Source organism: Anolis carolinensis, chromosome 3 (assembly GCF_035594765.1).
Source record: "Anolis carolinensis isolate JA03-04 chromosome 3, rAnoCar3.1.pri, whole genome shotgun sequence".
NCBI classification, from domain to species: Eukaryota; Metazoa; Chordata; class Lepidosauria; order Squamata; family Dactyloidae; genus Anolis; species Anolis carolinensis.
The window spans coordinates 193,443,940-193,466,661 of record NC_085843.1 but is presented as its reverse complement, the minus strand read 5'-3'; the positions used below and the strand labels follow the sequence as shown (position 1 = coordinate 193,466,661).

Below are 22,722 nucleotides of genomic sequence, written 5' to 3'. Positions count from 1 at the left end.
TCCAGGAGGAGACTGTGGACCTGTGTCCTCAGGAGGAGTGTAACCCTGTCGAGCACAGGCTGCCACTCTATACCCCGATCGGCCTCGCAACTGACCAGGAGGACCTCTGTCTTGTCTGGATTAAGTCTCATCTTGTTGGCCCTCATCCAGTCCATCACAGCTGCCAGGCACTGGTTTAGGATCTGGGGAGCTTCCCTGAAAATTGGTGGAAAAGAGTAGTGGAGTTGTGTGTCATCTGCGTAGAGATGACACCCTACTTCGAAACTCTGGATGATCTTCCCCAGCGGTTTCATGTAGATGTTGAATAGCATCGTTGCTCAAATGAAAGTTGGATTCCTAACAGCTTTCTAATGAAAAAATAAACAGTATTTAGGGTTCTTGGAATTTATGAAAACTAAAAATGTTTTTGTAGAGAGGGAGAATTTAATATACTAAGTTTATGCTCTTTCTTATGTGGAAAGTACTACCAATAGCTACCAATTTATGCAGAGCAAATTACTTAAAAATAGGAGCCACTACTTTTTTTTTGGCTCTGACTATGTTGGCACTTCCACGAAAACAAATACAGTAGAGTCTCACTTATCTAACACTCCCTTATCCAACGTTCTGGATTATCCAACGCATTTTTGTAGTCAATGTTTTCAATACATTGTGATATTTTGGTGCTAAATTCATAAATACAGTAATTACTACATAGCATTACTGCGTATTGAACTACTTTTTCTGTCAAATTTGTTGTCAAACATGATGTTTTGGTGCTTAATTTGTAAAATCATAACCTAATTTGATGTGTAATAGGCTTTTCATTAATCCCTCCTTATTATCCAACATATTCGCTTATCCAACGTTCTGCCGGCCCGTTTATGTTGGATAAGTGAGACTCTACTGTAGATCTTTTCAATATTTAATGAAATCAGAAAAGTTTTGAGGGGAAAATTATTTTACAATGGAGGTATCACAGTAATAATATAAGATAGATATCATTCTTCAAATCAGCCAACAATTCACAGTAGATTGGAAAATAATCTTCTTGGGAAATATTGGGGATTCACAAAACAACAAATACAGTAGAGTCTCACTTATCCAAGCTCAACGGAACGGCAGAAGCTTGGATAAGCAAATATCTTGGATAATAAGGAGGTATTAAGGAAAAGCCTATTAAACATCAAAATAGGTTATGATTTTACAAATTAAGCACAAAAACGTCATGTTTTACAACAAATTTGACAGAAAAAGCAGTTCAATACACAGCAATGTTATGTTGTAATTACTGTATTTACGAATCTAGCACCAAAATATCACAATATATTGGAAACATTGACTACAAAAATGGCTTGGATAATCCAGAAACTTGGATAAGCGAGGCTTGGATAAGTGAGACTCTACTGTATGATAATCAATTCCAATAACATTCATGAGGAAGTGTTTATGAAACATGCTTAAAATAGTAAATAGATGTAGAATATGTAAAGAGAATTTTTTTATACATCTTCTATGCTGGCCTCTAAGTATGAGGAACGTGAGGACCATTAATATCTTTTCAGGAAAGGAGTTTAAAGCTACGGACAACGCGATTGCCCGCTTTTGCTCCAAAACTATTTAGCTGTTTGTGATTCTTTTATTTTATCACTTTTAAACTTATTTATTATGCAATGCTTTTGACACAAAATAAATAAATAAAAAATAAAGGAGTGGTGAAGTGATAGTTTTTGTAGTTCATAGACTCAATTGGGAACAGATTGCGAATGAAATATTCAGTAGAAGACCTCCGTGGATTAAAACAGCTGTATGCAATTTACAACCATTTCCAAACTTTAAAAGCCCTAGAATGTTGATATTCAACTTGTGGGTCTCCAAGTGTTTTGGCCTACAACTACCAGAAGTCCCAGCCAATTTACCAGCTGTTGAGATTTATGGGAGTTGAAGGCCAAAACATCTGAGGACCCACAGGTTGAGAACCACTGCCCTAGAAGAAATCAGATTCAGGTTTCTGCAAAGCAGCTCTTCTCTTCACCAACAGGCCACTAGGTGGAGAAGAAGAAGAGGAACAAAAAAGGGAGAGAGAGAGAAGGGAATGGCAGAAACAGAGATGGGTGGATTTTCCACAGCTTAGTAACTTCATCCTTATTTATGATGATGATGATGATTATTGACATTTATATAATACTAATAGTATAATGTACTGATAGTGTATTATATATATTATAACCCATGCCTGCGTCTTGTCCCTGTCTCTGTTCTATGTTATGGCATTGAATGTTTGCCTTTATGTGTGCAATGTGATCCGCCCTGAGTCCCCTTCGGGGTGAGAAGGGCGGAATATAAATGCTGTAAATAAATACATAAATAAATAATATAGTACAATATAATAACATATAATATGATAATTGTATATTAGATATCTATATATATAAAAGAGTGATGGCATCAGGGCAGCGGACAAAACTACAGTCCCCCCAACCTCGAAATTTGACAACACAACCCATCATTCATGGCTCTAGGTTGATACAACAAAAAGAAAAGAAAAATAAAGTCCTAATTACAGGGAGAGGAATAATAGTTTTTTATCCAATTGCTGCCAGTTAGAAGGCTAAGCTCCACCCACTTGGTCTCCTAGCAACCTACTCAGCCCAGGGGACAGGCACAGTTAGGCCTCACTTAGGCCTCTTCTATAGATTATCAGATTTGAACTGGATTATATGGCAGTGTAGACTCAAGGCCCTTCCACACAGCTATATAACCCATTTAGAATCTTATATTATCTGCTTTGAACTGGATTATCTTGACTCCACACTGCCATATAATCCACTTCAATGTGCATACTAAACATAAAGACAACCATACAAAAGACATTCAATACCACCATTACCTCAACAATTCTCACCAACACCACCAGACAACGCCACAGCAATGCGTGGCCGGGCACAGCTAGTTACATATAATATTACTAGTAATATTGCAGTATAATGTGTTATTTTTGATGTAGATATGGATTTGTTTTTGGGATTTGGGGAATTGGTTATTTTTGTCTTTGTTCAGCTTCTCACAGTATTGAATGTTTGCTGATATCTGTTGTAAACCGCCCTGAGTCCTATCTTGGAGAGATAGGGCGGGATATAAATAGTACAGTAGAGTCTCACTTATCCAAGATAAACGGGCCAGCAGAACATTGGACAAGCGAAAATCTTGGATAATAAGGAGGGATTAAGAAAAAAACCTATTAAACATAATATTACATTATGATTTTACAAATTAAGCACCAAAACGTCATGTTTTACAAGAAATTGACAGAAAAAGCAGTTCAATACACAGTAATGTTGTGTAGTAATCACTGTATTTACGAATTTAGCACCAAAACATTGCAACACTTACAACAAAAACAATGACTACTAAAAGGCAGACTGCCTTGGATAATACAGAACCTTGGATAAGTGAAGCTTGGATAAGTTAAAAAAGGTAAAGATTTTCCCTGACGTTAAGTCCAGTCATGTCTGACTCTGGGGGATGGTGCTCATCTCCATTTCTAAGCCGAAGAGCCGGCATTGTCCGTAGACAACTCCAAGGTCATGTGGTCGGCATGACTGCATGGAGCGCTGTTACCATCCTGCCAGAGCAGTACCTATTAATCTACTCACATTAGCACGTTTTCGACCTGCTAGGTTGATAGGAGCTGGGGCTAACAGTGGGTGCTCATTCCACTCCCGGAATTTGAACCTGGGACCTTTTGGTCTGCAAGTTCAGCAGCTCAGTGCTTTAACACACTTCGCCACTGGGGCTCCTTGGATAAGTTAGACTCTACTATATTATTATCATTATCTTTATTTATTTGTTTATTTATTTACCTACTACCTACATATGTTTCTCCACAAATTGTTCCCCATGGATTGTAATCTTCAGTAGTGGAAAGTTTGCTGGCCCCCGGTTTACAAGATGGAGAAGCAGAACCAAATTATTGACCTGGGCTATTGATTTGAAGTTCAAAAAGTCCTCAGGTATTTTAAATTGTTCAATAGAGAAACTGGCTGAAATCCTGCATCAGAGGCTGCAACACCTAACTTAACAATGATGTAGCTCAGTGGTTCCCAACCTGTGGGTCCCCATGTATTTTGGCCTACAACTCCCATAAATCCCAGCCAGTTTACCAGTTGTTAAGATTTCTGGGAGATGAAGGCCAAAAACATCTGGGGACCCCAGGTTGAGAAACACTGAGTAGCTGCATCAATGACTTGATACAAAACCTTTCCAGTGAATTGCAGTGAAGCACATCAAGACATTGCATGCAGTTTTGCATTGGGCAATGGGATTCATAACACTATGGTGCCCATTTCGCAACAAGGCTCTTAGGTCTATGCAGTCTTGTGTGCAACTGGACCCACTGTGCAATGGACAAACTCATGGCCGTGATAGTGCCATGGTCCCGAAAATGTAGCTAAGAAAAGAGATATTGTGCATTTTTGCAGTTCACTTTTCCATGTTCCTAAGTGAGTTTATGATGGCATAAAAGCCTAAAGGATGCAAGTCTCTTTTCTTTTTTTAGAGAAAGCTGGAGGAGAAGGTGAGAGGTGTTTGCTCCACATAGGTCACACTGAAACAAATGACCACCACTTTCAAATTACTTTCTCTAATTCCAATCTATCAACAAAAAAACAAATAAAATAAAATGCCAACAACAACAAAGGTACACATTCAGGCCAGAAATAACATAACTTTGGATTCCAGTTTCCTACTTCAAGATATAAACAGCCTGATATATTTGGGGAGATTTCATATGGACCTATTAATAAAGTAGGCTCCCATGGAGATTGCTGGATGCTGGATAAATGTAGTTTCTGGTTGCTTGAGATTTACTTAAAACAGGCCTAACCAATACTATACCCCTGCACTAAACCTCCCATAAACTTTATATTGACTTGATATTAATATTGAAATAAATGAGAAGCACATAAAGACAAAGTCAGACTTAACATAATGTAACACAATTTTACTATATTATAGGTAAAGGTTTTCCCCTGACGTTAAGTCCAGCCGTGACCGACTCTGGGGGTTGGTGCTCATCTCCATTTCTAAGCCAAAGAGCTGGCGTTGTCTGTAGACACCTCCAAGGTCATGTGGCCAGCATGACTGCATGGAGCGCCATTACCTTCCCACCGGAGCGGTACCTATTTATCTACTCACATTTGCATGTTTTCGAAGTGCTAGGTTGGCAGGAGCTGGGGCTAACAGCGGGCACTCATTCTGCTCCCGGGATTTGAACCTGGGACCTTTCGGTCTACAAGTTCAGCAGCTCAGCCACCACCGGGCGGTGTGTTTTTATAAAAACAACTTTTTAATATTTAACGAATTACAGTATGTATTTGATTATTTTTGCTGGTTACCTGAGAGAGTTCTGATTGCTTGTGTTCTGGTTAACTGAGAGTCTAGTGTACCTTCACATTTTATCAGACCAATATTGAAAGTAATAAAGGAAATGTGTCCTTCAGACACTAGAATCTGATTTTAATTCTTCGTTGTAAACAACTAAACCTAACAGTTAACACTATAAGAAACATTTCCATATTAAAATAGCTTGTGCATTTTAAACACCGATTTACCTGGGTTTGGGTTTCTGCTTTGGTTGTATAGCTTTCAGTGAGCTAGACTTTTTCCGAAACTGCACCCCGGCCTTCAAGGGCTCTCCTTCAGACAGGGAAAGTGGTGTGTCAACTGCAGGATTAAAAATAAACAAGATGTGCAATATATCAGGATAGCAAAGCTTTTTGTTGTTGTTCCAAAGGTGACATTGATTTAGGGCAAGTATGTCACTCATGAGTGCATGGTGATCTGGTCCAAAAGAGGCATTGCTGGGATTCAGCAGTTGCCAATATGCTTGCTCGGTATTGTTAAAGTTGAGAAAGATGTCTTTAGGCTACTTAAAAAGATTGTCTGAATATTTCACCTATTAATAATAGTCAGTGGTGAAGAATCTTGGGAACTGTACTAAAAAAATGTGGGCCACTTTTGTCCACCATTGATCTATTGTTTATGTAAAACTAAACTATCGCATAGATCACAATGAGAGGATGGAGGTGCAGGACATGACCTATGGGACAACAAATGTTTTTGTTTTTTTCTGATACAGAAGTTAATGTTCTGGGTTTCAGACAAATTCCTCCAGCAAACTGGCTTTGAATTTTTTCAATGTAATAATAATAATAGTAATAATAATAATAATAATAAGAAGAAGAAGAAGAAGGTGAAACAAACTCTAAAGAAGTCTATACAGTGTTCTCTCACTACTTCGCGGTTCACTTTTTGCGGATTTGCTGTTTTGCGGTTTTTCAATAAACTCTAAAAGCAACGGGAGGAGAAGGAGGCAATTTATCAACACACAATTGGTTGATAAAGACTTAAAATAGTGTATAACTACTAAAATAATGTATAAATATTAAAATATAGTGTCCCTACTTTGCGGATTTTCACTTATTGTGGGTGGTCCTAGAACCTAACCCCAGCGATAAGTGAGGGAACACTGTACTTGCTCGGTTGTTGCCCAGGACAATAAGGACCACAACGGGTGCTACTCCTGGGCACCCATCGACAAGTGGGCTACAGGAACCAGGACCCATTGCTGAGCAACCAGGGTATGGGCCTGTAGGGCAACTGGAAGCAAAACAACCAGCAGAGTGTCTGCTGTGGACTCATCTTGTTGTGTTTCAAATAATAATAATAATTTTCTTACCCACCTCTCTTCACAGCTCAAGGTGGGGCACAATATAGTTAAAAACAACATAATCATAAGAACAGCCAGCAAAATATATGACTTTAAAATTAAGAGCTAAAATGGACGGAGTAGGCCTGTTGGAAGAGATAGATGTTGTATTGTGTCTTAAATTCTGACAGCTGATTTAGCTGTTGAAGTTCTTCTATCAGGTCATTTCACAGTTGTGAGGTGGCTGTTGAGAAAGTACTCGGGGTGATGGATGCTAGTTGGGTTCTGGCTGCTTGGAGTGGTCAGCTCCCAGAGGAACTCAGTGTCACAAAGAGTGGGTTGTGCAGGAGAAGGCAATCCTGTTGGTTACCTGGACCCAAACTATGTAGGGCTTTAAAGGTCAAAACAACACTTTATACTTTGCCCAGAAACTAATTGGCAATCAGTGAAGCGATTTAATATGAGTATAATATGCTCACTCCTAGATGTTCCTGTAAGGAGCCCCGGTGGCGAAGTGTGTTAAAGCACTGAGCTGCTGAATTTGCAGACTGAAAGGTCCCAGGTTCGAACCCCGGGAACGGCGTGAGCGGCCGCTGTTAGCTCCAGCTCCTGCCAACCTAGCAGTTTGAAAACATGCCAATGTGAGTAGATGAATAGGTACCGCTCCGGCGGGAAGGTAACGGCGCTCCGTGCAGTCATGCCGGCCACATGACCTTGGAGGTGTCTACGGACAACACCGGCTCTTTGGCTTAGAAATGGAGATGAGCACCAACCCCCAGAGTCAGACATGACTGGACTTAACGTCAGGGGAAACCTTTACCTTTACCTAGATGTTCCTGTAACTAGTATAGCTGCTGTGTTTTGAACTGCTTTGAGTTTCTGAACTAGGTACAGAGGTAAAAAAAAAAGTAAAGGTTTCCCCTGACGTTAAGTCCAGTCGTGACCGACTCTGCGGGTTGGTGCTCATCTCCATTTCTAAGCTGTTGTCCATAAACATCTCCAAGTCATGTGGCCAGCATGACTGCATGGAGCGCCGTTACAGAGGTACAGACGTAGTCCAATGTAAAGTACATTGCAAAAGTCCGATCTTGATGTCCCCTGCGCATGCACTACCAATTTAGGTCCTCCAGTTCTAGGAAGGGGCACAGCTGGAGTATTAGCTAAAGCTGGTAGTAATCACTCCTGACCATCACATCTGCTTTGACTGACATTTGAAGAGACAGATCCAGAAGCACTCCCAATCTGTGGTCACAGTCTTTTAGGGGGAGTGTAACCTCGCCCAGAACTGGCTGACATACCTCCATCCCCAGGTTAGTATCCATAATAGCAAGCACCTTTGCCTTGTCTAGATTCAGTTTTAATTTGTTTTACTTTGTCCAGTTCATTACCTTCTCCAGGCATACATTCCAAGGAGACATGGTATCTGTTGCCAAAACCGTTTTTGAAAGCAAGGAGAAGTAAATTTGTGTGTCATCAGCATACTGATAAAACCCTACCCATGCCTCCAGATGATCTCTCCCAGAGATTTTATGTAAAGGTTAAAAAGCACATACAGTAGAGCAGGGGTCCTCAAACTTTTGAATCAGAGGACCGGTCCACAATCCTTCAGACTGTTGAGGGGCCAAATTATCATTTGAAAAAAAGAATGAACAAATTCCCATGCACACTGCACATGTCTTATTTTTTGTAGTGCAAAACAGCAACAACAATGAAAGAACAATACAATATTTTAAAACGAAAACAATTTTAACCAACATAAACCTATCAGGATTTCAATGGAAAATGTGGGCCTGCTTCTGGCCAATGAGATAGTCAAGTGAATTAGGATTGTTGTTGTTGTGTGCCTTCAAGTCATTTCAGACTTTGGCCGAGCCTAAGTCTAAAATTAATTATTTATTTACTGCATTTATTTACTACATTTATATCCCGCCCTTCTCACCCTGAAGGGGACTCAGAGCAGCTGTATGTACATACAATATATCATATTATTAGCATAGCACAATATTAGCATTATATATTACTATATTGAACTATATCACCATACTGTAATATTATATGTAATATATGACATATAATTAATATTATTATATGGTATTATTATTAGTATTATATTGTGTAACATAATATTAGTATCAATATTATATGTATATACAATATATTATATTAATAAAACTGATATTAAAATATATTATAAAACTGATGGCGGGGACCAGGTAAATGACCTTGGAGGGCCGCATCTGGCCCCCGGGCCTTAGTTTGGGGACCCCTGCAGTAGAGTCTCACTTATCCAACATAAACGGGCCAGCAGAATGTTGGATAAGTGAAAATGTTGGATAATAAGGAGGAATTCAGGAAAAGCCTATTAAACATTAAATTACATTATGATTTTACAAATTAAGCACCAAAATATCATGTTTTACAATGAATCGACAGAAAAAGCAGTTCAATATACAGTAATGTAATTTAGTAATTATTGTATTCCCTAAAATATCGCAATGTATTGAACACATTGACTACAAAAACCTTGACTACTAAAAGGCCAACTGTGTTGGATAATACAGAACCTTGGATAAGTGAAGCTTGGATAAGTTAAAAAAGGTAATGGATAATACAGAACATTGGATAAGTGGAGGTTGGATAAGCGAGACTCTACTGTACCAACTTATTTTTGAGGAGCAGCTATCCCCAAGTACCACTATCTGTAACCTGTCTGAGAGGCACAACTGGAATGACTGCAACATAGTGCCTCTGATTCCCAGTCCCCCCAGAAGGATACCATTGTTAATGATACTGAAGGCTGCTGAGAGCTCTAGAAATACCAACAGGGACATATTCCCCTGTCAGTGTTAAGACAGAGATCATTCACTGTCTACTTGAGGTATTAGCTTGATTGTGTGACCTTTCTGTGGGCAACAGTGCGAACATCTTGAATGTTACCCTAGAACTCAAAGGCCTACCCAGTCACATAATAGAAACTTATAGAAACTCTCCCTTGAAAAAGAAAAGAAAAAAGAGTACCCATTATTTTCAGTCTCCATCCTACCTGTCATCATTCTCATCAGTGTCTCATTGAGGCCCACTCGGGCAGCCTTACAAGCTTGTGCAATTCCAAGTAGGCCACATGTTGGACTAAGCTGAGATTGACAACGATTGGTGAGTCCAGCTTGCTTGCGGAAAAAACGTGGTTTCAAGGGAAGTGCAAGCTGAAACAAACACATGATTCCCGTGACAAGGTATTTTGTGAGTATTGAAAGAATCTATTTTAACAAGGCCAGGTCACACTGACAACCAGAGCCGGCCCTAGGTATTTTTCAAGTGTAGGCAAACAGAATTTTGGCGCCCCCCCCCCCAAAAAAAACAATCATTGAAAAATAAAAGCGTTGGATAAGCAAAAATATTTGATAATAAGGAGGGATTAAGGAAAAGACTATTAAACATCTAATTACATTAAGATTTTACAAATTAAGCACTAAAACATCATGTTTTACAACAAATCAACAGAAAAAGCAGTTCAATACCTTGCAGAGGCAGGCCGCAAGAGACAGGAGTTGCCTCGATGGCGCCCCCAACAAGATGGCACCACAGGCAACTGCCTAGTTGGCCTAGTGGTTGAACCGCCTCTGCTGACAACCCACTACTAGGCTGAGAGGAGACATGATAGTCATATATAAATATGTGAGAAAAAGTCATAGGGAGGAGGGAGCAAACTTGTTTTCTGCTGTCCTGGAAACTAGGACGCGGAACAATGGCTTCAAACCCCAGGAAAGGCAATTCCACCTGAACATCAGGAAGAACTTCCTCACTGTGAGAGTCGTTCGGCACTGGAACTCTGCCCTGGAGTGTGGTTGAGCTCCTTCTTTGGAGGCTTTTAAGCAGAAGCTGGATGGCCATCTGTTTTCATTATTTATTTATTTATTTCTCACCCGGAGGGACTCAGGGTGGCTTACAACAGTGGTAACAATTAGATGCCCATACAAACCAATATAAAACAGCACATAAAACAGTTAAAACTATTAAAAACATTATGAATTAAAAATATACATTTTAAACATAATGTCATTTTCCTGCTTCTCGGCAGGGGGTTGGACTGGATGGCCTGTGAGGTCTCTTCCAACTCTTATGATTCTATACTAAATACCAGTGGGAAGGACTGTTGTCTTCAGGATTTGTACCTTCATCTTTGGATATGGTCGTTGGTGTTTCCAGGAATTGTTTTTAAAACATTTGACACAGAGATTATGTGTTTTGCTGATTATTCCCTACTTTATTGCACTGATACAGGGCTTCTTGATGTGTGGTTTGTTTGCTGTTGCTTAAAATCTGCGGTTTATCTGTGACATGCTCTCTCTCTCTGTTTTTCTGTATATGCATGCATAATTTACCTGGGATGTGTATTTTATTTCCTTTTTGTATGGATGAGTGGTGTGAATAAATGCACATTTTACCTGTAACCATGTTTCTTCTCTCTCTGAATCTAGGTCTTTAAAAAATTATTATAGAAATTCTGGGCCTTCCTGACTGATGTTAACCAATACCTTTGTCCTTTATAAGGTAATATAAGTCCATCTGTGTTTTCCCATCTGAATCTGTAGCCTTTCTTAAGTTTATCTGTCAGGAAAAAGTACTCTCTTCTTTTCTTTATTGTCTTGTGTGGAAATTTTATTAATACTGAAATCCTGATATTTCCTATTTCAATCAGATCTTTGGTATGGGCTTGCAAAACTTTGTTTCATACTTTCATTCTTGTAAACAACACAATCAGATCTCTTGGAAATTTATTTCCTATTGCATGTTGGGATTGGACCCTAAAAATCTTGTCAATTTGAGTCTTGATCACTTGCTTTGGTCTACCAAGGATTCCAGCCACAACTTCTGTTATTGCCATATCAAGTTCCTGTACAGATTCTGGTATTCCTCACAACCTCTCTTTGTGCATACTCTAATTTTTGGAGTTGGATTGAATCTCTTTGGAAATCCATTTACATCTTCTTTTGTGTCTGCTCAATTATCTTTATTTAATGTTTTTGCTGTTCCTGCTGCTTCAGTACCACTTACTGTGTTTGCCATCTGTAGAATATTTTTCTTCATTTCTTGTTGCCCTTTCTGTAGGTAATCTTCAGGCTGTGCAATTCTCCTGTCAGTCCGGGCCTCCGGGTTTTTCATTCCATCTGTAATGGCTTTTAACCAGGTCAAGATTTCCCTCATTGGATGTTCTTCTTGTGGAAGAGATCCTTTCTTGGAAGTTTCTTTCTGGGCTTTCTGATCTTTGAATCTTGGTCTTGTTGACCTTGCAGTCACTTCTGTAAACAAGCTATCTTTCTCTTTAAAACCAGATATCTAATTTTTGAAGATTTATTGTAGAGCCTCCTTTGGCTACTTTCACTTTTAGTACACTGTCATTTACAGCTCTTTTAATTGTTTCTGAGTTTTCTGTACTTCAAACTGTATTTCAAGCTCTATGGTTTTCTCTATTTCAATGGTTCATCTCTATGATTAATCTCTATGGTCACTTCTTATCTTATGTGCTGTTTTGACTCAGTCCAGAGGCTCTATGTGGTCCCATATGGCTATTGAGTTCTTAGGCATGTTAAACAAATTTGAATTCACATAGTTCTTATAGCATAATATTTAATAAATTAATTCACTTTTACCCCTTAAAATTGATCTCACCAGAGAAGTCTTGAAGAATTCCACTAATTAGATTTTTAGAGTCCTTTTTAAAAATCTCTATAATTTCCAAAGGAGGAAAAAGATGCAATTCACCTCTCAGAGATATTTTTGGCAACGAACTTGGTAAACTTACAGCAGATTTAAGGGCATATTTCAGATAATTTTTTAAGCCTTGTGTAAATTTAGTATTTTAAGAAGCGAATAGGAGGTGCTTTTGTCTGCATCTGCTTGCATAGCAACATTGCTGAGATGCGCAATCTCTCCTCCTTCCCATTCCTCTGTTTCAGTGGGAAAAGTGAGATCTTTTGAGCCTTGAGGGGCTTGCATCTGTCCTGTTTATTGCTGAAAAAGTATTTTTCAACTCCATATATGATAAATCCCCAAGGATATCCCAGTGTTCAGCTAGCTTCCTAAGACACAGTTCACAATTCCATTTCCTTTATTGGAAGCCAGAAATGTAGGTTTGAACAAAAGAGAACTGGTTCAAAAGAAATATTGTATTTTGCAGTACTTGCCTTTGTATTTAGGGTTTTAGCACTTTAAATGCCCCTTGCTAGTCTTCCAGAAAATGTGTGTTTTGTGCACATTGTGGTCTCCATTTTCTAAGAATGCCCACTGCACATACACTCAAAATCCAACACAGGAGTGATAGCAGTAGAAAGGGTTTTCAAGTAAATCACATGTTGAGACTAAAGAAAGAGGTTCTGCTGGTGGCAGTGGGACCTAGAATGGTAGGAGACCTGTGGACTGAATTACTTTGTGTATATAGAGTAGGCAAGAACTCGTGAATTTTAAATATTGGCTTAAAGTCTGTAGTATAGCTACAATTATCTATGACTTCTCATTAAAGTTGTGCTTCCAGTGTTTTGGTTTTAATGTCTTCAAATACATTAAAAAGTGGACCTATAGGAATAGTGCAGCTCAATCTGTGATCCCTTTAAATTGTATAAAAGTGCAATGCATTTCTTCACAATTAAGTTTAATTGAACTCAATGATACTTGCTGCCAATGTATGGGGTTTCAACCATTGTTGATGAAACTAGTAATTTTTAGAAGGCTGGCCAGAAGTTTCATTGTGCTCTTGCCATCTGAAATTATCCCACTTACCTTTGCAAGCTCCTTCTCATTTGGTGAAAGTCCTCCCAGGGATACAAAGGGAGCTGACAGCAGATAACTGGAGATTTAAAGAGATGCCTTCAATAACACAGCTCAACACAACAAATTCTTATTATTTTGCCTTTTAAGTCTGTTCCTGGGGTTCTTTGGAGCGCTTATTCAGAAAATTGCATTTGATAGATGACATCAGCTCTAGTTACTTAGATATGGTTATGATTTTCTGTGAGTGATCAGGTGACGACTGGTAGATGCCATATGTTCTACATCTCAAAAATTAGAGATGATAGGAGAAAACGGGCTGTTTTGGAATCAGCAGGGAAAGAAACCAAAAGAGGGTCAACATTTGAAGCACCAAAATGTCTGTTAGCCAGTGATGATCAGTCAATGTACCTCTATCGGAAGAACAAACAAATACATAAATAAATATTCCCTGAATTCAGATAATCCCCCTTTCAAAGCAAAATCTAATTCTTTTCTGACATGGAAACTAAGCACAAAAAAAATAGTTTAATTTTGTGTTTTTACACACTGGCCTAAAAAAGTCCAACTAGTAATGCAAGCTTGGATAAAATCACAGAATCAATGTGAACCTGGTAAATCAATGCTATATAAACACCATTGATTTAATGGTTCTACTCTAATTGAACTAAGAAGTGGATTTAGGCTGTTATGTTAAATGTAGCTTGCAGCTGAACGGTCTTTTCTTTTTTTAACTCAAGGCAAACATGTGGGGACGAATCTGTCTCAGGTTGCAGTTCTAACATGTTAGGTTTAAATCCCCCCCTGACAATTTTCTTTTACTCTTTATGTGCCTTCAAGTAATTTCCAATTTAGTTGGAGGAGACTGCCTCTTACTATGTACAACAGACCTGATAGAAATTGCATTGCCTGTGTGTTTGTCAGTTTAAAAGAAAACTATACTTCGCTATGTGTTAGTGTGTAGTTTTTTTACCCTGGTGAAGTGCTGCTTAAAACAGTGGTTAGTGGAATGGTAATGGTCCATAGACCACCAGCTGCTAGTTCCTAGTGAGTTTCCTAGTAAGAAAGAAGCTGTTTTAGCCAATGGACTCTAATGTGGTAATAGTACCTGGCATAATAGTGGCAGGAGGGAGAAATGTCTCATCCTGTACATACCTTAAGGAACATTCACCATATCCACTGATCATATTTTATTGCTATTCATAAATACATGTGTGTGTGTGTAAAGGTTTTCCCTTGACAGTCTAGGCATGTCCAACTCTGGGGCTTGGTGCTCATCTCCATTTCTAAGCCGAAGAGCCGGTGTTGTCTGTAGACACCTCCAAGGTTATGTGGCCAGCATGACTGCATGGAGTGCTGTTACCTTCCTGCCAGAGTGGTACCTATTAATCTACTCACATTTGCATATTTTGGAACTGCTAGGTTGGTAGAAGCTGGAGCTAACAGCAGAAACTCATCCTGCTCCCTGGATTCAAACTGGTGACCGATCGGTCATCAAGTTCAGCAGCTCAGTGGTTTAATAATTTAATTGCTACTTTGTCCACACATACAGTCTGTCTATATAAATATGTCCCCATTTAGTTCACTCCATGCAGCTGAGCAATTGGACTGAAGGTGCATTTACACTATTTAATTAATGCAGTTTGGCGCCGCTATAACAGGCTGTTAATGTTGTGGAACCTTGCGTTTTATAGTTTGGTGAAACACCAGCATTCTTTGGCATAGTAGGCTATAAAAGGTAAAAGTTTCCCCTGACGTTAAGTCCAGTCGTGTCTGACTCTGGGGGTTGGTGCTCATCTCCATTTCTAAGCCAAAGAGCCGGCGTTGTCCGTAGACACCTCCAAGGTCATGTGGCCGGCATGACTGCATGGAGCGCTGTTACCTTCCCACTGGAGCGATACCTATTGCTCACATTGGCATGTTTTCGAACTGCTAGGTTGGCAGAAGCTGGAGCTAACAGCAGCCGCTCCCACCGCTTCCGGGGTTTGAACCTGGGACCTTTCGGTCTGCAAGTTCAGCAGCTCAATGCTTTTATCCACTTCACCACCGGGGCTCCATAGTAGGCTATAGACCTTGAAGAAAAAAAAACCCACCCTACTCCTATTACTACATAGCATTGTGCCATGGCTGTTAAATTGGTGTCAAACTGCATTACCTCTATAGTACAGATGCAGCTTTAATCTACTAAAGTTTATCAGCTTTGTTCTCTAAGCTACATGATCTCTCTGCGAACTGATTGCTTTTGGAAGACAGGGATAACAAGTTATTGCTAACTATAAATGAGACAAACGGGATAATAAAATCCTTATAAGGATTGTTATAAGGGAGATATATACACTGAGAATCCTCTATTTCTTCCGTTACTTTAAGATCACAGTTTCTTTCTTAAAGAATTCCTGGCATCAGTCCTGTAGATTCTATAGATCTCTGGAAGTGACTAATGAAGCACTTTTGTTCGCAGATGTTTCTTTTCATTCCTGTACCACCCATTTGCCCATTACAAATATAGAATAGAAAACATTAGCAGCTACTTACAGGCGTGCTGTATTTTCTAAAGCATGTGTTTCAGTAGGAACAAAAGTAGTGAGTGGAACTAAGTCTAGGGAATTCCGGGTTTTGGCTTGGAAATGCTTATAGCGGGCCATGTCGGTGGTGTTCAGAAATGGTACGCGGCCTTAAGTCAGTATTCGATTGGAGATAAGTAGGGATTGCTGGAGGAAGGCTTACAAGTCCTCCTCTGCTTTTCTCCTAAGAATAAAATATGACTTCAGGCCTTTATACCAGTAAGAAACTGTGATGTGTGCATATGGAGAGGGCACTATGATGTCATTTTTCTTCTATGTCATCACAATACAGCATCTCCAGACTCCAGGATTTCACCCTTTCTTGATCAAAGTCAGAAGAAAATATGTCTGCACACAATTATCTTACAGAGCCAGATGTGAAACTCCTCCTAGCTATGTAAGCTATCCCTTTTGAAAAATCTATTGCTGAAAAATAATACAAAATATAATCACTATGTACAAAAACATAATACAGTAGAGTCTCACTTATCCAAGCTAAACGGGCCGGCAGAAGCTTGGATAAGCAAATATCTTGGATAATAAGGAGGGATTAAGGAAAAGCCTATTAAACATCAAATTAGGTTATGATTTTACAAATTAAGCACCAAAACATCATGTTATACAACAAATTTGACAGAAAAAGTAGTTCAATATGCAGCAATGTTATGTTTTAATTACTGTATTTACGAATTTAGCACCAAAATATCACGATATATTGAAAACATTGACTACAAAAATGGCTTGGATAATCCAGAGGCTTGGATAAGCGAGGCTTGGATAAGCGAGGCTTGGATAAGTGAGACTCTACTGTAATAAAAATGGTAGTGTCCATTTGAATTCAAAGATCTTTTAAGGTCTAATGCTGACAAATTAGTCACACTTCAGTTTTAATGGGAACAGAAGAGCTCAAACCACTGCTGCATTGCTTTCAAAGGAAGTCCAGGAAAACTGAGTTCAGAGTTCAGCTATTTTGAGTTAACTGTCATATGGTATAACCAAGTCTACTAAAAATGGAAATCATTACTGTTTCTTTTTTTAAATTAAAAATGATGTGAAGATAGTTTCAGTGAATGTGAAAAAGCATGATGTATCTAAATTCATTTTTAGCTTCATGTTGCTTTGTTTCTTCTGAGTTTATTCTGCACACACACACATACATTCACATGTTACAGTAGAGTCTCACTTATCCAAGCCTCGCTTATCCAAGTTTCTGAATTATCCAAGCCATTTTTGTAGTCAATGTTTTAATATATCGTGATATTTTGGTGCTAAATTTGTAAATACAGTAATTACAACATAACATTACTGCGTGTTGAACTGCTTTTTCTGTCAAATTTGTTGTAATTTTTTTTTATTTTTAAAATTTTTAAAATTTGTTTTGGTGCTTAATTTGTAAAATCATAACCTAATTTGATGTTTAATAGGCTTTTCCTTAATCCCTCCTTATTATCCAAGATATTCGCTTATCCAAGCTTCTGCCGGCCCGTTTAGCTTGGATAAGTGAGACTCTACTGTACATACTATCTGTGTCCACCTGCCTATCTGTGGGTTTAATTCAGTTTCTGTTTGTCACTGTATTCTGACAAAACAGGCAATGGATTTTCACAAAATTTGGAAAATACATGGAATGGTCTGACTCATAATACAAGCCAGGCATGGGCAAACTAAGTCCTGGAGGCTGGATACGGCCCCTGGGTGCTTATTTCATGCTCTCTTCAGTTTCCTTGTCCTCTCGGCATAAGGACACGGTGACCTGCCACCTCCTTATGCAGAAAGGATGGGGGAAGAAGGCACACAGCAACGGAGAGACCTCTGGAGCGCTCTCAGCCACCTCATGTCTCGCTCTCCTCCAGTCCCCGTCCTTATGCTGAAAGGACGGCCCAAAGAAGGCAGGCAGTGGCTGAGAGCCTTCTGGAGCGTCTCACCCTACTCCTGGCATAATGCCGAGGACAGACCAAAGATCAGGAGGATCAGGGCAGTTGCCACATGTTCCGTTTTCCTCCCAGCATAAGGATGGGGCGAGCAACCCTATCCTTATGCTAGGAGGACACTTACTTACTTACGTGATCCCTCGTAGTTTGAGGATGACGGTCCTCCATTTCTTGGAAGACGCCTGTGCGTGATTTTTTTTAATATGTGGAGATCGGTGCACGGCCGGTCAACACACAGTCTTCACAAATTGAGGTCCCAGCAGTGGTGTGATTAACACAACGAGAGTGGCTTCTCACAGCCGTTGTAACATGTACCATGTTATCCTCCACCTGCTCTGCCTTTGAGGTCTTTGGGTCTTCGAATTGTGTTTGGTCTGAAACCTTCCCTGTGGCCACTCCTGGGAATGTGTGACTCCCATGGTTGTGCCCTCAGGTTCATTGGAACACACAAGCCCCCTCACCACATCAAGGTGACAATCCATCAAGGGGGCTAGGAGGACAACCTGATGATGATCTGGGCCCTGCCCCACCTATTCCCAGGCCCACCTTCTCACAGGCCCTCTCCCTCCTCGGCCTGTCCCTTCCAGCACATGCCTGGCCGCACTTCTTCCCAGCCTGGACCTCTTGGTTGGGCCCACAGTGTGGCCTCAAGGCAAAAAAGTTTACCCGTGCCTGATATAAGCAATTGGGTGTACAGTGTTCCCTCACTTATCACTGGGGTTAGGTTCCAGGATCACCCACAATAAGTGAAAATCCGTGAAGTATGGACGCTATATTTATTTTAATATTTATACATTATTTTAGTAGTTATACACTACTTTAAGTCTTTATCAACCAATCATGTGTTGATAAATCGCTTCCTTCTCCTCCCGTTGCCACTTGGGCTCCTTTTCTCTCCCTTTGGCTTCTCCTTCCTCCCTTGCTTAGGCTGTAAACTGTATTTTTTATTATTTATAATAGTCTTTTAGAGTTTATTGAAAAACCACAAATCAGCGAATCCGCAAAAAGTGAACTGCGAAGTAGTGAGGAAACACTATACTATATTCACTTGGGTGGGAGGGCCAATTACTTTTTCATTGATTTTTCACCAAATGTGAATGCTACATGGAATGACCTGACTTACAATGTAAACAATGTGATAAACATGAAAATCACTTTGAAGGATCTTGGGAAATGTCCCAATTTTTTTTATTAGAACAGAGTAGTGTGGCACGTTGCCACGACTGTATCAATAAAAATAAGGTTTCAGGGTTGTTGTATGTCTTTCGAGCTGTGTGGCCATGTTCCAGAAGTATTCTCTCCCGACGTTTCGCCCACATCTATGGCAGGCATGCCTCACAACCTCTGAGGATGCCTGCCATAGATGTGGGCGAAACGTCAGGAGAGAATACTTCTGGAACATGGCCACACAGCCCGAAAGACATACAACAACCCTGTGATCCTGGCCATGAAAGCTTCGACAACAAATTAAGGTTCGTTCCTACCTTGTGTAGAAATGGCTGGAATATTTTAATGTAAATTTGGGTGGTATGTGATGTACACTGCATTCCTCTATCACCTTCAAGACCGACTGAGAGAATAAAGTTGGTAACATAGGTTTTCATAGATGCTTCCTCAGGTGCATCTCTCATTTAGTCTTTAAGGAGCTATAAGGTCCCTTTGTGTACTGATATTCTAGACTAACAGGGCTATGTTTTGAATTCTACCAACATTCATGTTTGGGGAATCCTGAGGCTCTACAATTTTTCCCCCCATCAAAACATGTCATGGTTTACTTTGGCTCTTGTGTGAGGCATATTCCAGGACCACTGAAGAACACTGTAACATGAAGAACATCTGCACATTCACACAAACCTCTAGAGCCATTGAAACTGAACAATCATTAAAGACAGTTAATGCCATCTCCTGGTCTTCTTTGATCCACCTCTATGGCCCTTGTGCAATTTCAAGTTTTGGCCTTGAAATCTTAGAAAATTGGATGACATGGAGGCAGTCTGTTGCCACAAGTGCATTCTCGCCAGAAGCAATGACTGGAGCAAGAGTTACAATCCTAGAGGCATTCTTTTATTGGAATGGTGCTTTCTTTTACAATGAAGATTGTTTTGGACCTCCAAGATCAAACATTTTCTGACCAAGTCAGTCTATAAAGGGATGATTTCATTGTTGGAAGGATGTCAACAAGCTTGTCCACAGAACATCTGGGTAGCTGGCCCAAAGAAAATAGCCATCCCAGCCCTAGAACGAATAACGCGTACAATTATTATCACCTCTATTTCAGAAATGGCACAATACTGCATTTTCATTTATAGAATGCATTTATTTCAATTATAAATAAATATACTGTAAGGATTCACTCTCATCTATACTTACATGGACATTAGTTTTATCAATATCAATAAAGTTTGCTTGAGAATAAACCAGCTTAGAGATTTTTTATATACATATGCAAATATAAAGTTAATAATTTTGAGTACAGATTCCCTCTATAGAGCATTGTAAGACATAAAAATGGCTGCTAAATGCATTGCTGTGTAGAAAATAGGAGTCAGCAAGTACAAACGTGAGTAGTAAATAATTACGGGCCAAACATATGGGTGAGAAATTCAGTCAGGGTTGTGATTCTATGTATTGTTAATGAGTTGTGAAAGGAAAGCAAATGAACTTACGCCATATACATTGCCTTATGAAGGGTGACAAATCAGATTGGTAATTTTTGGCAGTACTGTCAAGCCCCAGCCCTGCACATGGCCAACATCTGAACACAGCTATCTTCCCCTGCCCACAACTGTCTCTCTCCAGATGTGTCAGTTTGCTGAAATGATGACAGTTGTGGTCTTAACACATTTGGAGGGCACCAGTCTAGGTTAGGCTGTCTTAATGGTAAACAGGTGAGGCAGTTTTCTTCATGTCTAACGTTAACACTTTGGGAAGCACTGCAAGAAGAATACAATAGTTTATTTACATTTTTTGTCATTCAGGGAGTTTAGCTGATTTCTTCAAGATCCTTGATCAATTAAACTTGTGAATGTTTTAAAATAGGTATTGGAACTATATTGTTGCAGGTCTACTGAGTTCCATTGGAATAAAGGCCCAGTTGAACGAAGAAATGTGACAGCAAAATCCATATTAAACACTAAAGACATCCGTTGTTTTGTTCAAGAGCACTTGCTGCTTCCTGACATGTCAAAAGTACTCATAGGTACTAATAAATAAAGCATTTGTTTTTAAATAAATTGGGAAAACTGATCAAGTAATCCATGTTTGCAATTGTCATAACTAAGGGCCAATTCACCATGAAGCTGCTCCTGGCTGTCTTTATGACATTCAAAGACTTCTGATCCATAGTAAAGGCAAAGGTTTCCCCTGACGTTAAGTCCAGTCATGACCAACTCTGGGTTTGGTGCTCATCTCCATTTCTAAGTCAAAGAGCCGGTGTTGTCCATAGACATCTCCAAGATCATGTGGCCGGCATGACTGCATGGAGCGCCGTTACCTTCCCGCCGGAGCGGTACCTATTGATCTACTCACATTGGCATGTTTTCGAACTGCTAGGTTGGCAGGAGCTGGAGCTAACAGCGGCCGCTGACGCCGCTCCCGGGGTTTGAACCTGGGACCTTTCGGTCTCCAGCTCAGTGCTTTAACGCACTTCACCACCGGGGTTTCCTGATCCATAGAACAGGGCAAACCAGGTTAATATGGTCTAACCCACATTAAGGAAAGTCAGGAATACTTCAAAGTTTGACAATTTTGGGCACAATATGGATGGAAATACCAGGTCCAATGTGAACCAGTACGCAGTCCAAACAAGCAGCTGCTGACAGCCCATTTTCTCTGTGTTGATCGGCTAAAGGCTCTGCCTGTCATGGGTGACCCATGCTGACATCACAGAAGTATCCACATAACCAAGAAGAAGAGGGGTTACAACATAATAAGGATGTTAAGGTGATGATCCAGCCAGGCCAAAGCAGACTCCTCCTAGACATATCATGTTGACTCCACCTGCCTTTTGTTCCGCAATAAGTCTCAACTGTACTTACACAGGAATTAGTTTCACTGGTAACATAAGAAATATTTGAAAGTACATCTGCATAGATTGTTTGCTGTAAGAGATCATGAAAACAGTGCTCAAGGCCCAATTCTGTTATCGGTAGAAACTACTCACATCATTTTCAGAATGAGTTGGATTCCATTCATGATTCCTTCTCTCACAGTCTTTTCTACATTATATTGCTGAGGTTTAATATAAATATCCATGTACAGTGAAAATACAGAAGCCTGCTGATTGGGAAAATCAATATACAGTGCTTCCTCACTTATCATGGGGGTTAGGTTCCAGGACCACCCGCAATAAGTGAAAATCCATGAAGTAGGGACACCATATTTATTTTAATATTTATACATTATTTTAGTAGTTATACACTATTTTAAGTCTTTATCAACCAATTGTGTGTTGATAAATCGCCTCCTTTTCCTCCCGTTGCTGCTTGGGCTCTTTTTCTCTCCTTTCGGCTTCTCCTTTCCCTCTTCCTTAGGCTGTAAATTGTAATTTTTTATGATTTATAATAGTCTTTTTAGTTTATTGAAAAATCGCAAAACAGCGAATCCGCGAAAAGTGAACTGCGAAGTAGTGAGGGAACATTGTAATACACGAAATCACAAATGGTTGTTGGGATATATGAAGTCAACTAAATCATTTGATTAAAGGTGTAGGACCAAAGCTGAGATATGCTAATATATAATGTAAGATACTCTCTGTTTCATTCTTGACTTTCAA

General features: G+C 39.6%; 1 protein-coding gene and 1 long non-coding RNA gene across 7 annotated transcripts in view; one reads left to right on the top strand and one right to left on the bottom strand.

The window, feature by feature from the left end:
* The window catches only part of btbd16 (BTB domain containing 16), a 74,032-nt gene extending 57,806 nt beyond the window's left edge, over nt 1-16,226 (bottom strand). For all 5 annotated transcript variants that reach the window (XM_062976024.1, XM_062976025.1, XM_062976026.1 and 2 more), the window contains exons 1-4: nt 15,989-16,226; nt 13,466-13,532; nt 9,732-9,891; nt 5,592-5,703 (exon numbers count right to left, since the gene is read on the bottom strand). In XM_062976024.1, the coding sequence (XP_062832094.1) occupies nt 5,592-5,703; nt 9,732-9,891; nt 13,466-13,532; nt 15,989-16,098 (449 nt within the window). In that variant the 5' untranslated portion in view covers nt 16,099-16,226. The remainder of the gene's footprint in view (nt 1-5,591; nt 5,704-9,731; nt 9,892-13,465; nt 13,533-15,988) is intronic.
* Nucleotides 1-22,722, top strand: part of LOC134297714 (uncharacterized) — a 123,494-nt gene that overhangs the window by 82,123 nt on the left and 18,649 nt on the right. The window contains exon 1 of one of the 2 annotated variants that reach the window (XR_010004565.1): nt 16,155-16,414. The exons of the other annotated variant lie outside the window; for it this stretch is intronic. This is a non-coding gene — a long non-coding RNA (uncharacterized LOC134297714). Of the gene's footprint in view, nt 1-16,154; nt 16,415-22,722 lie in introns of those variants that run through there. 2 annotated transcript variants of the gene reach the window in all.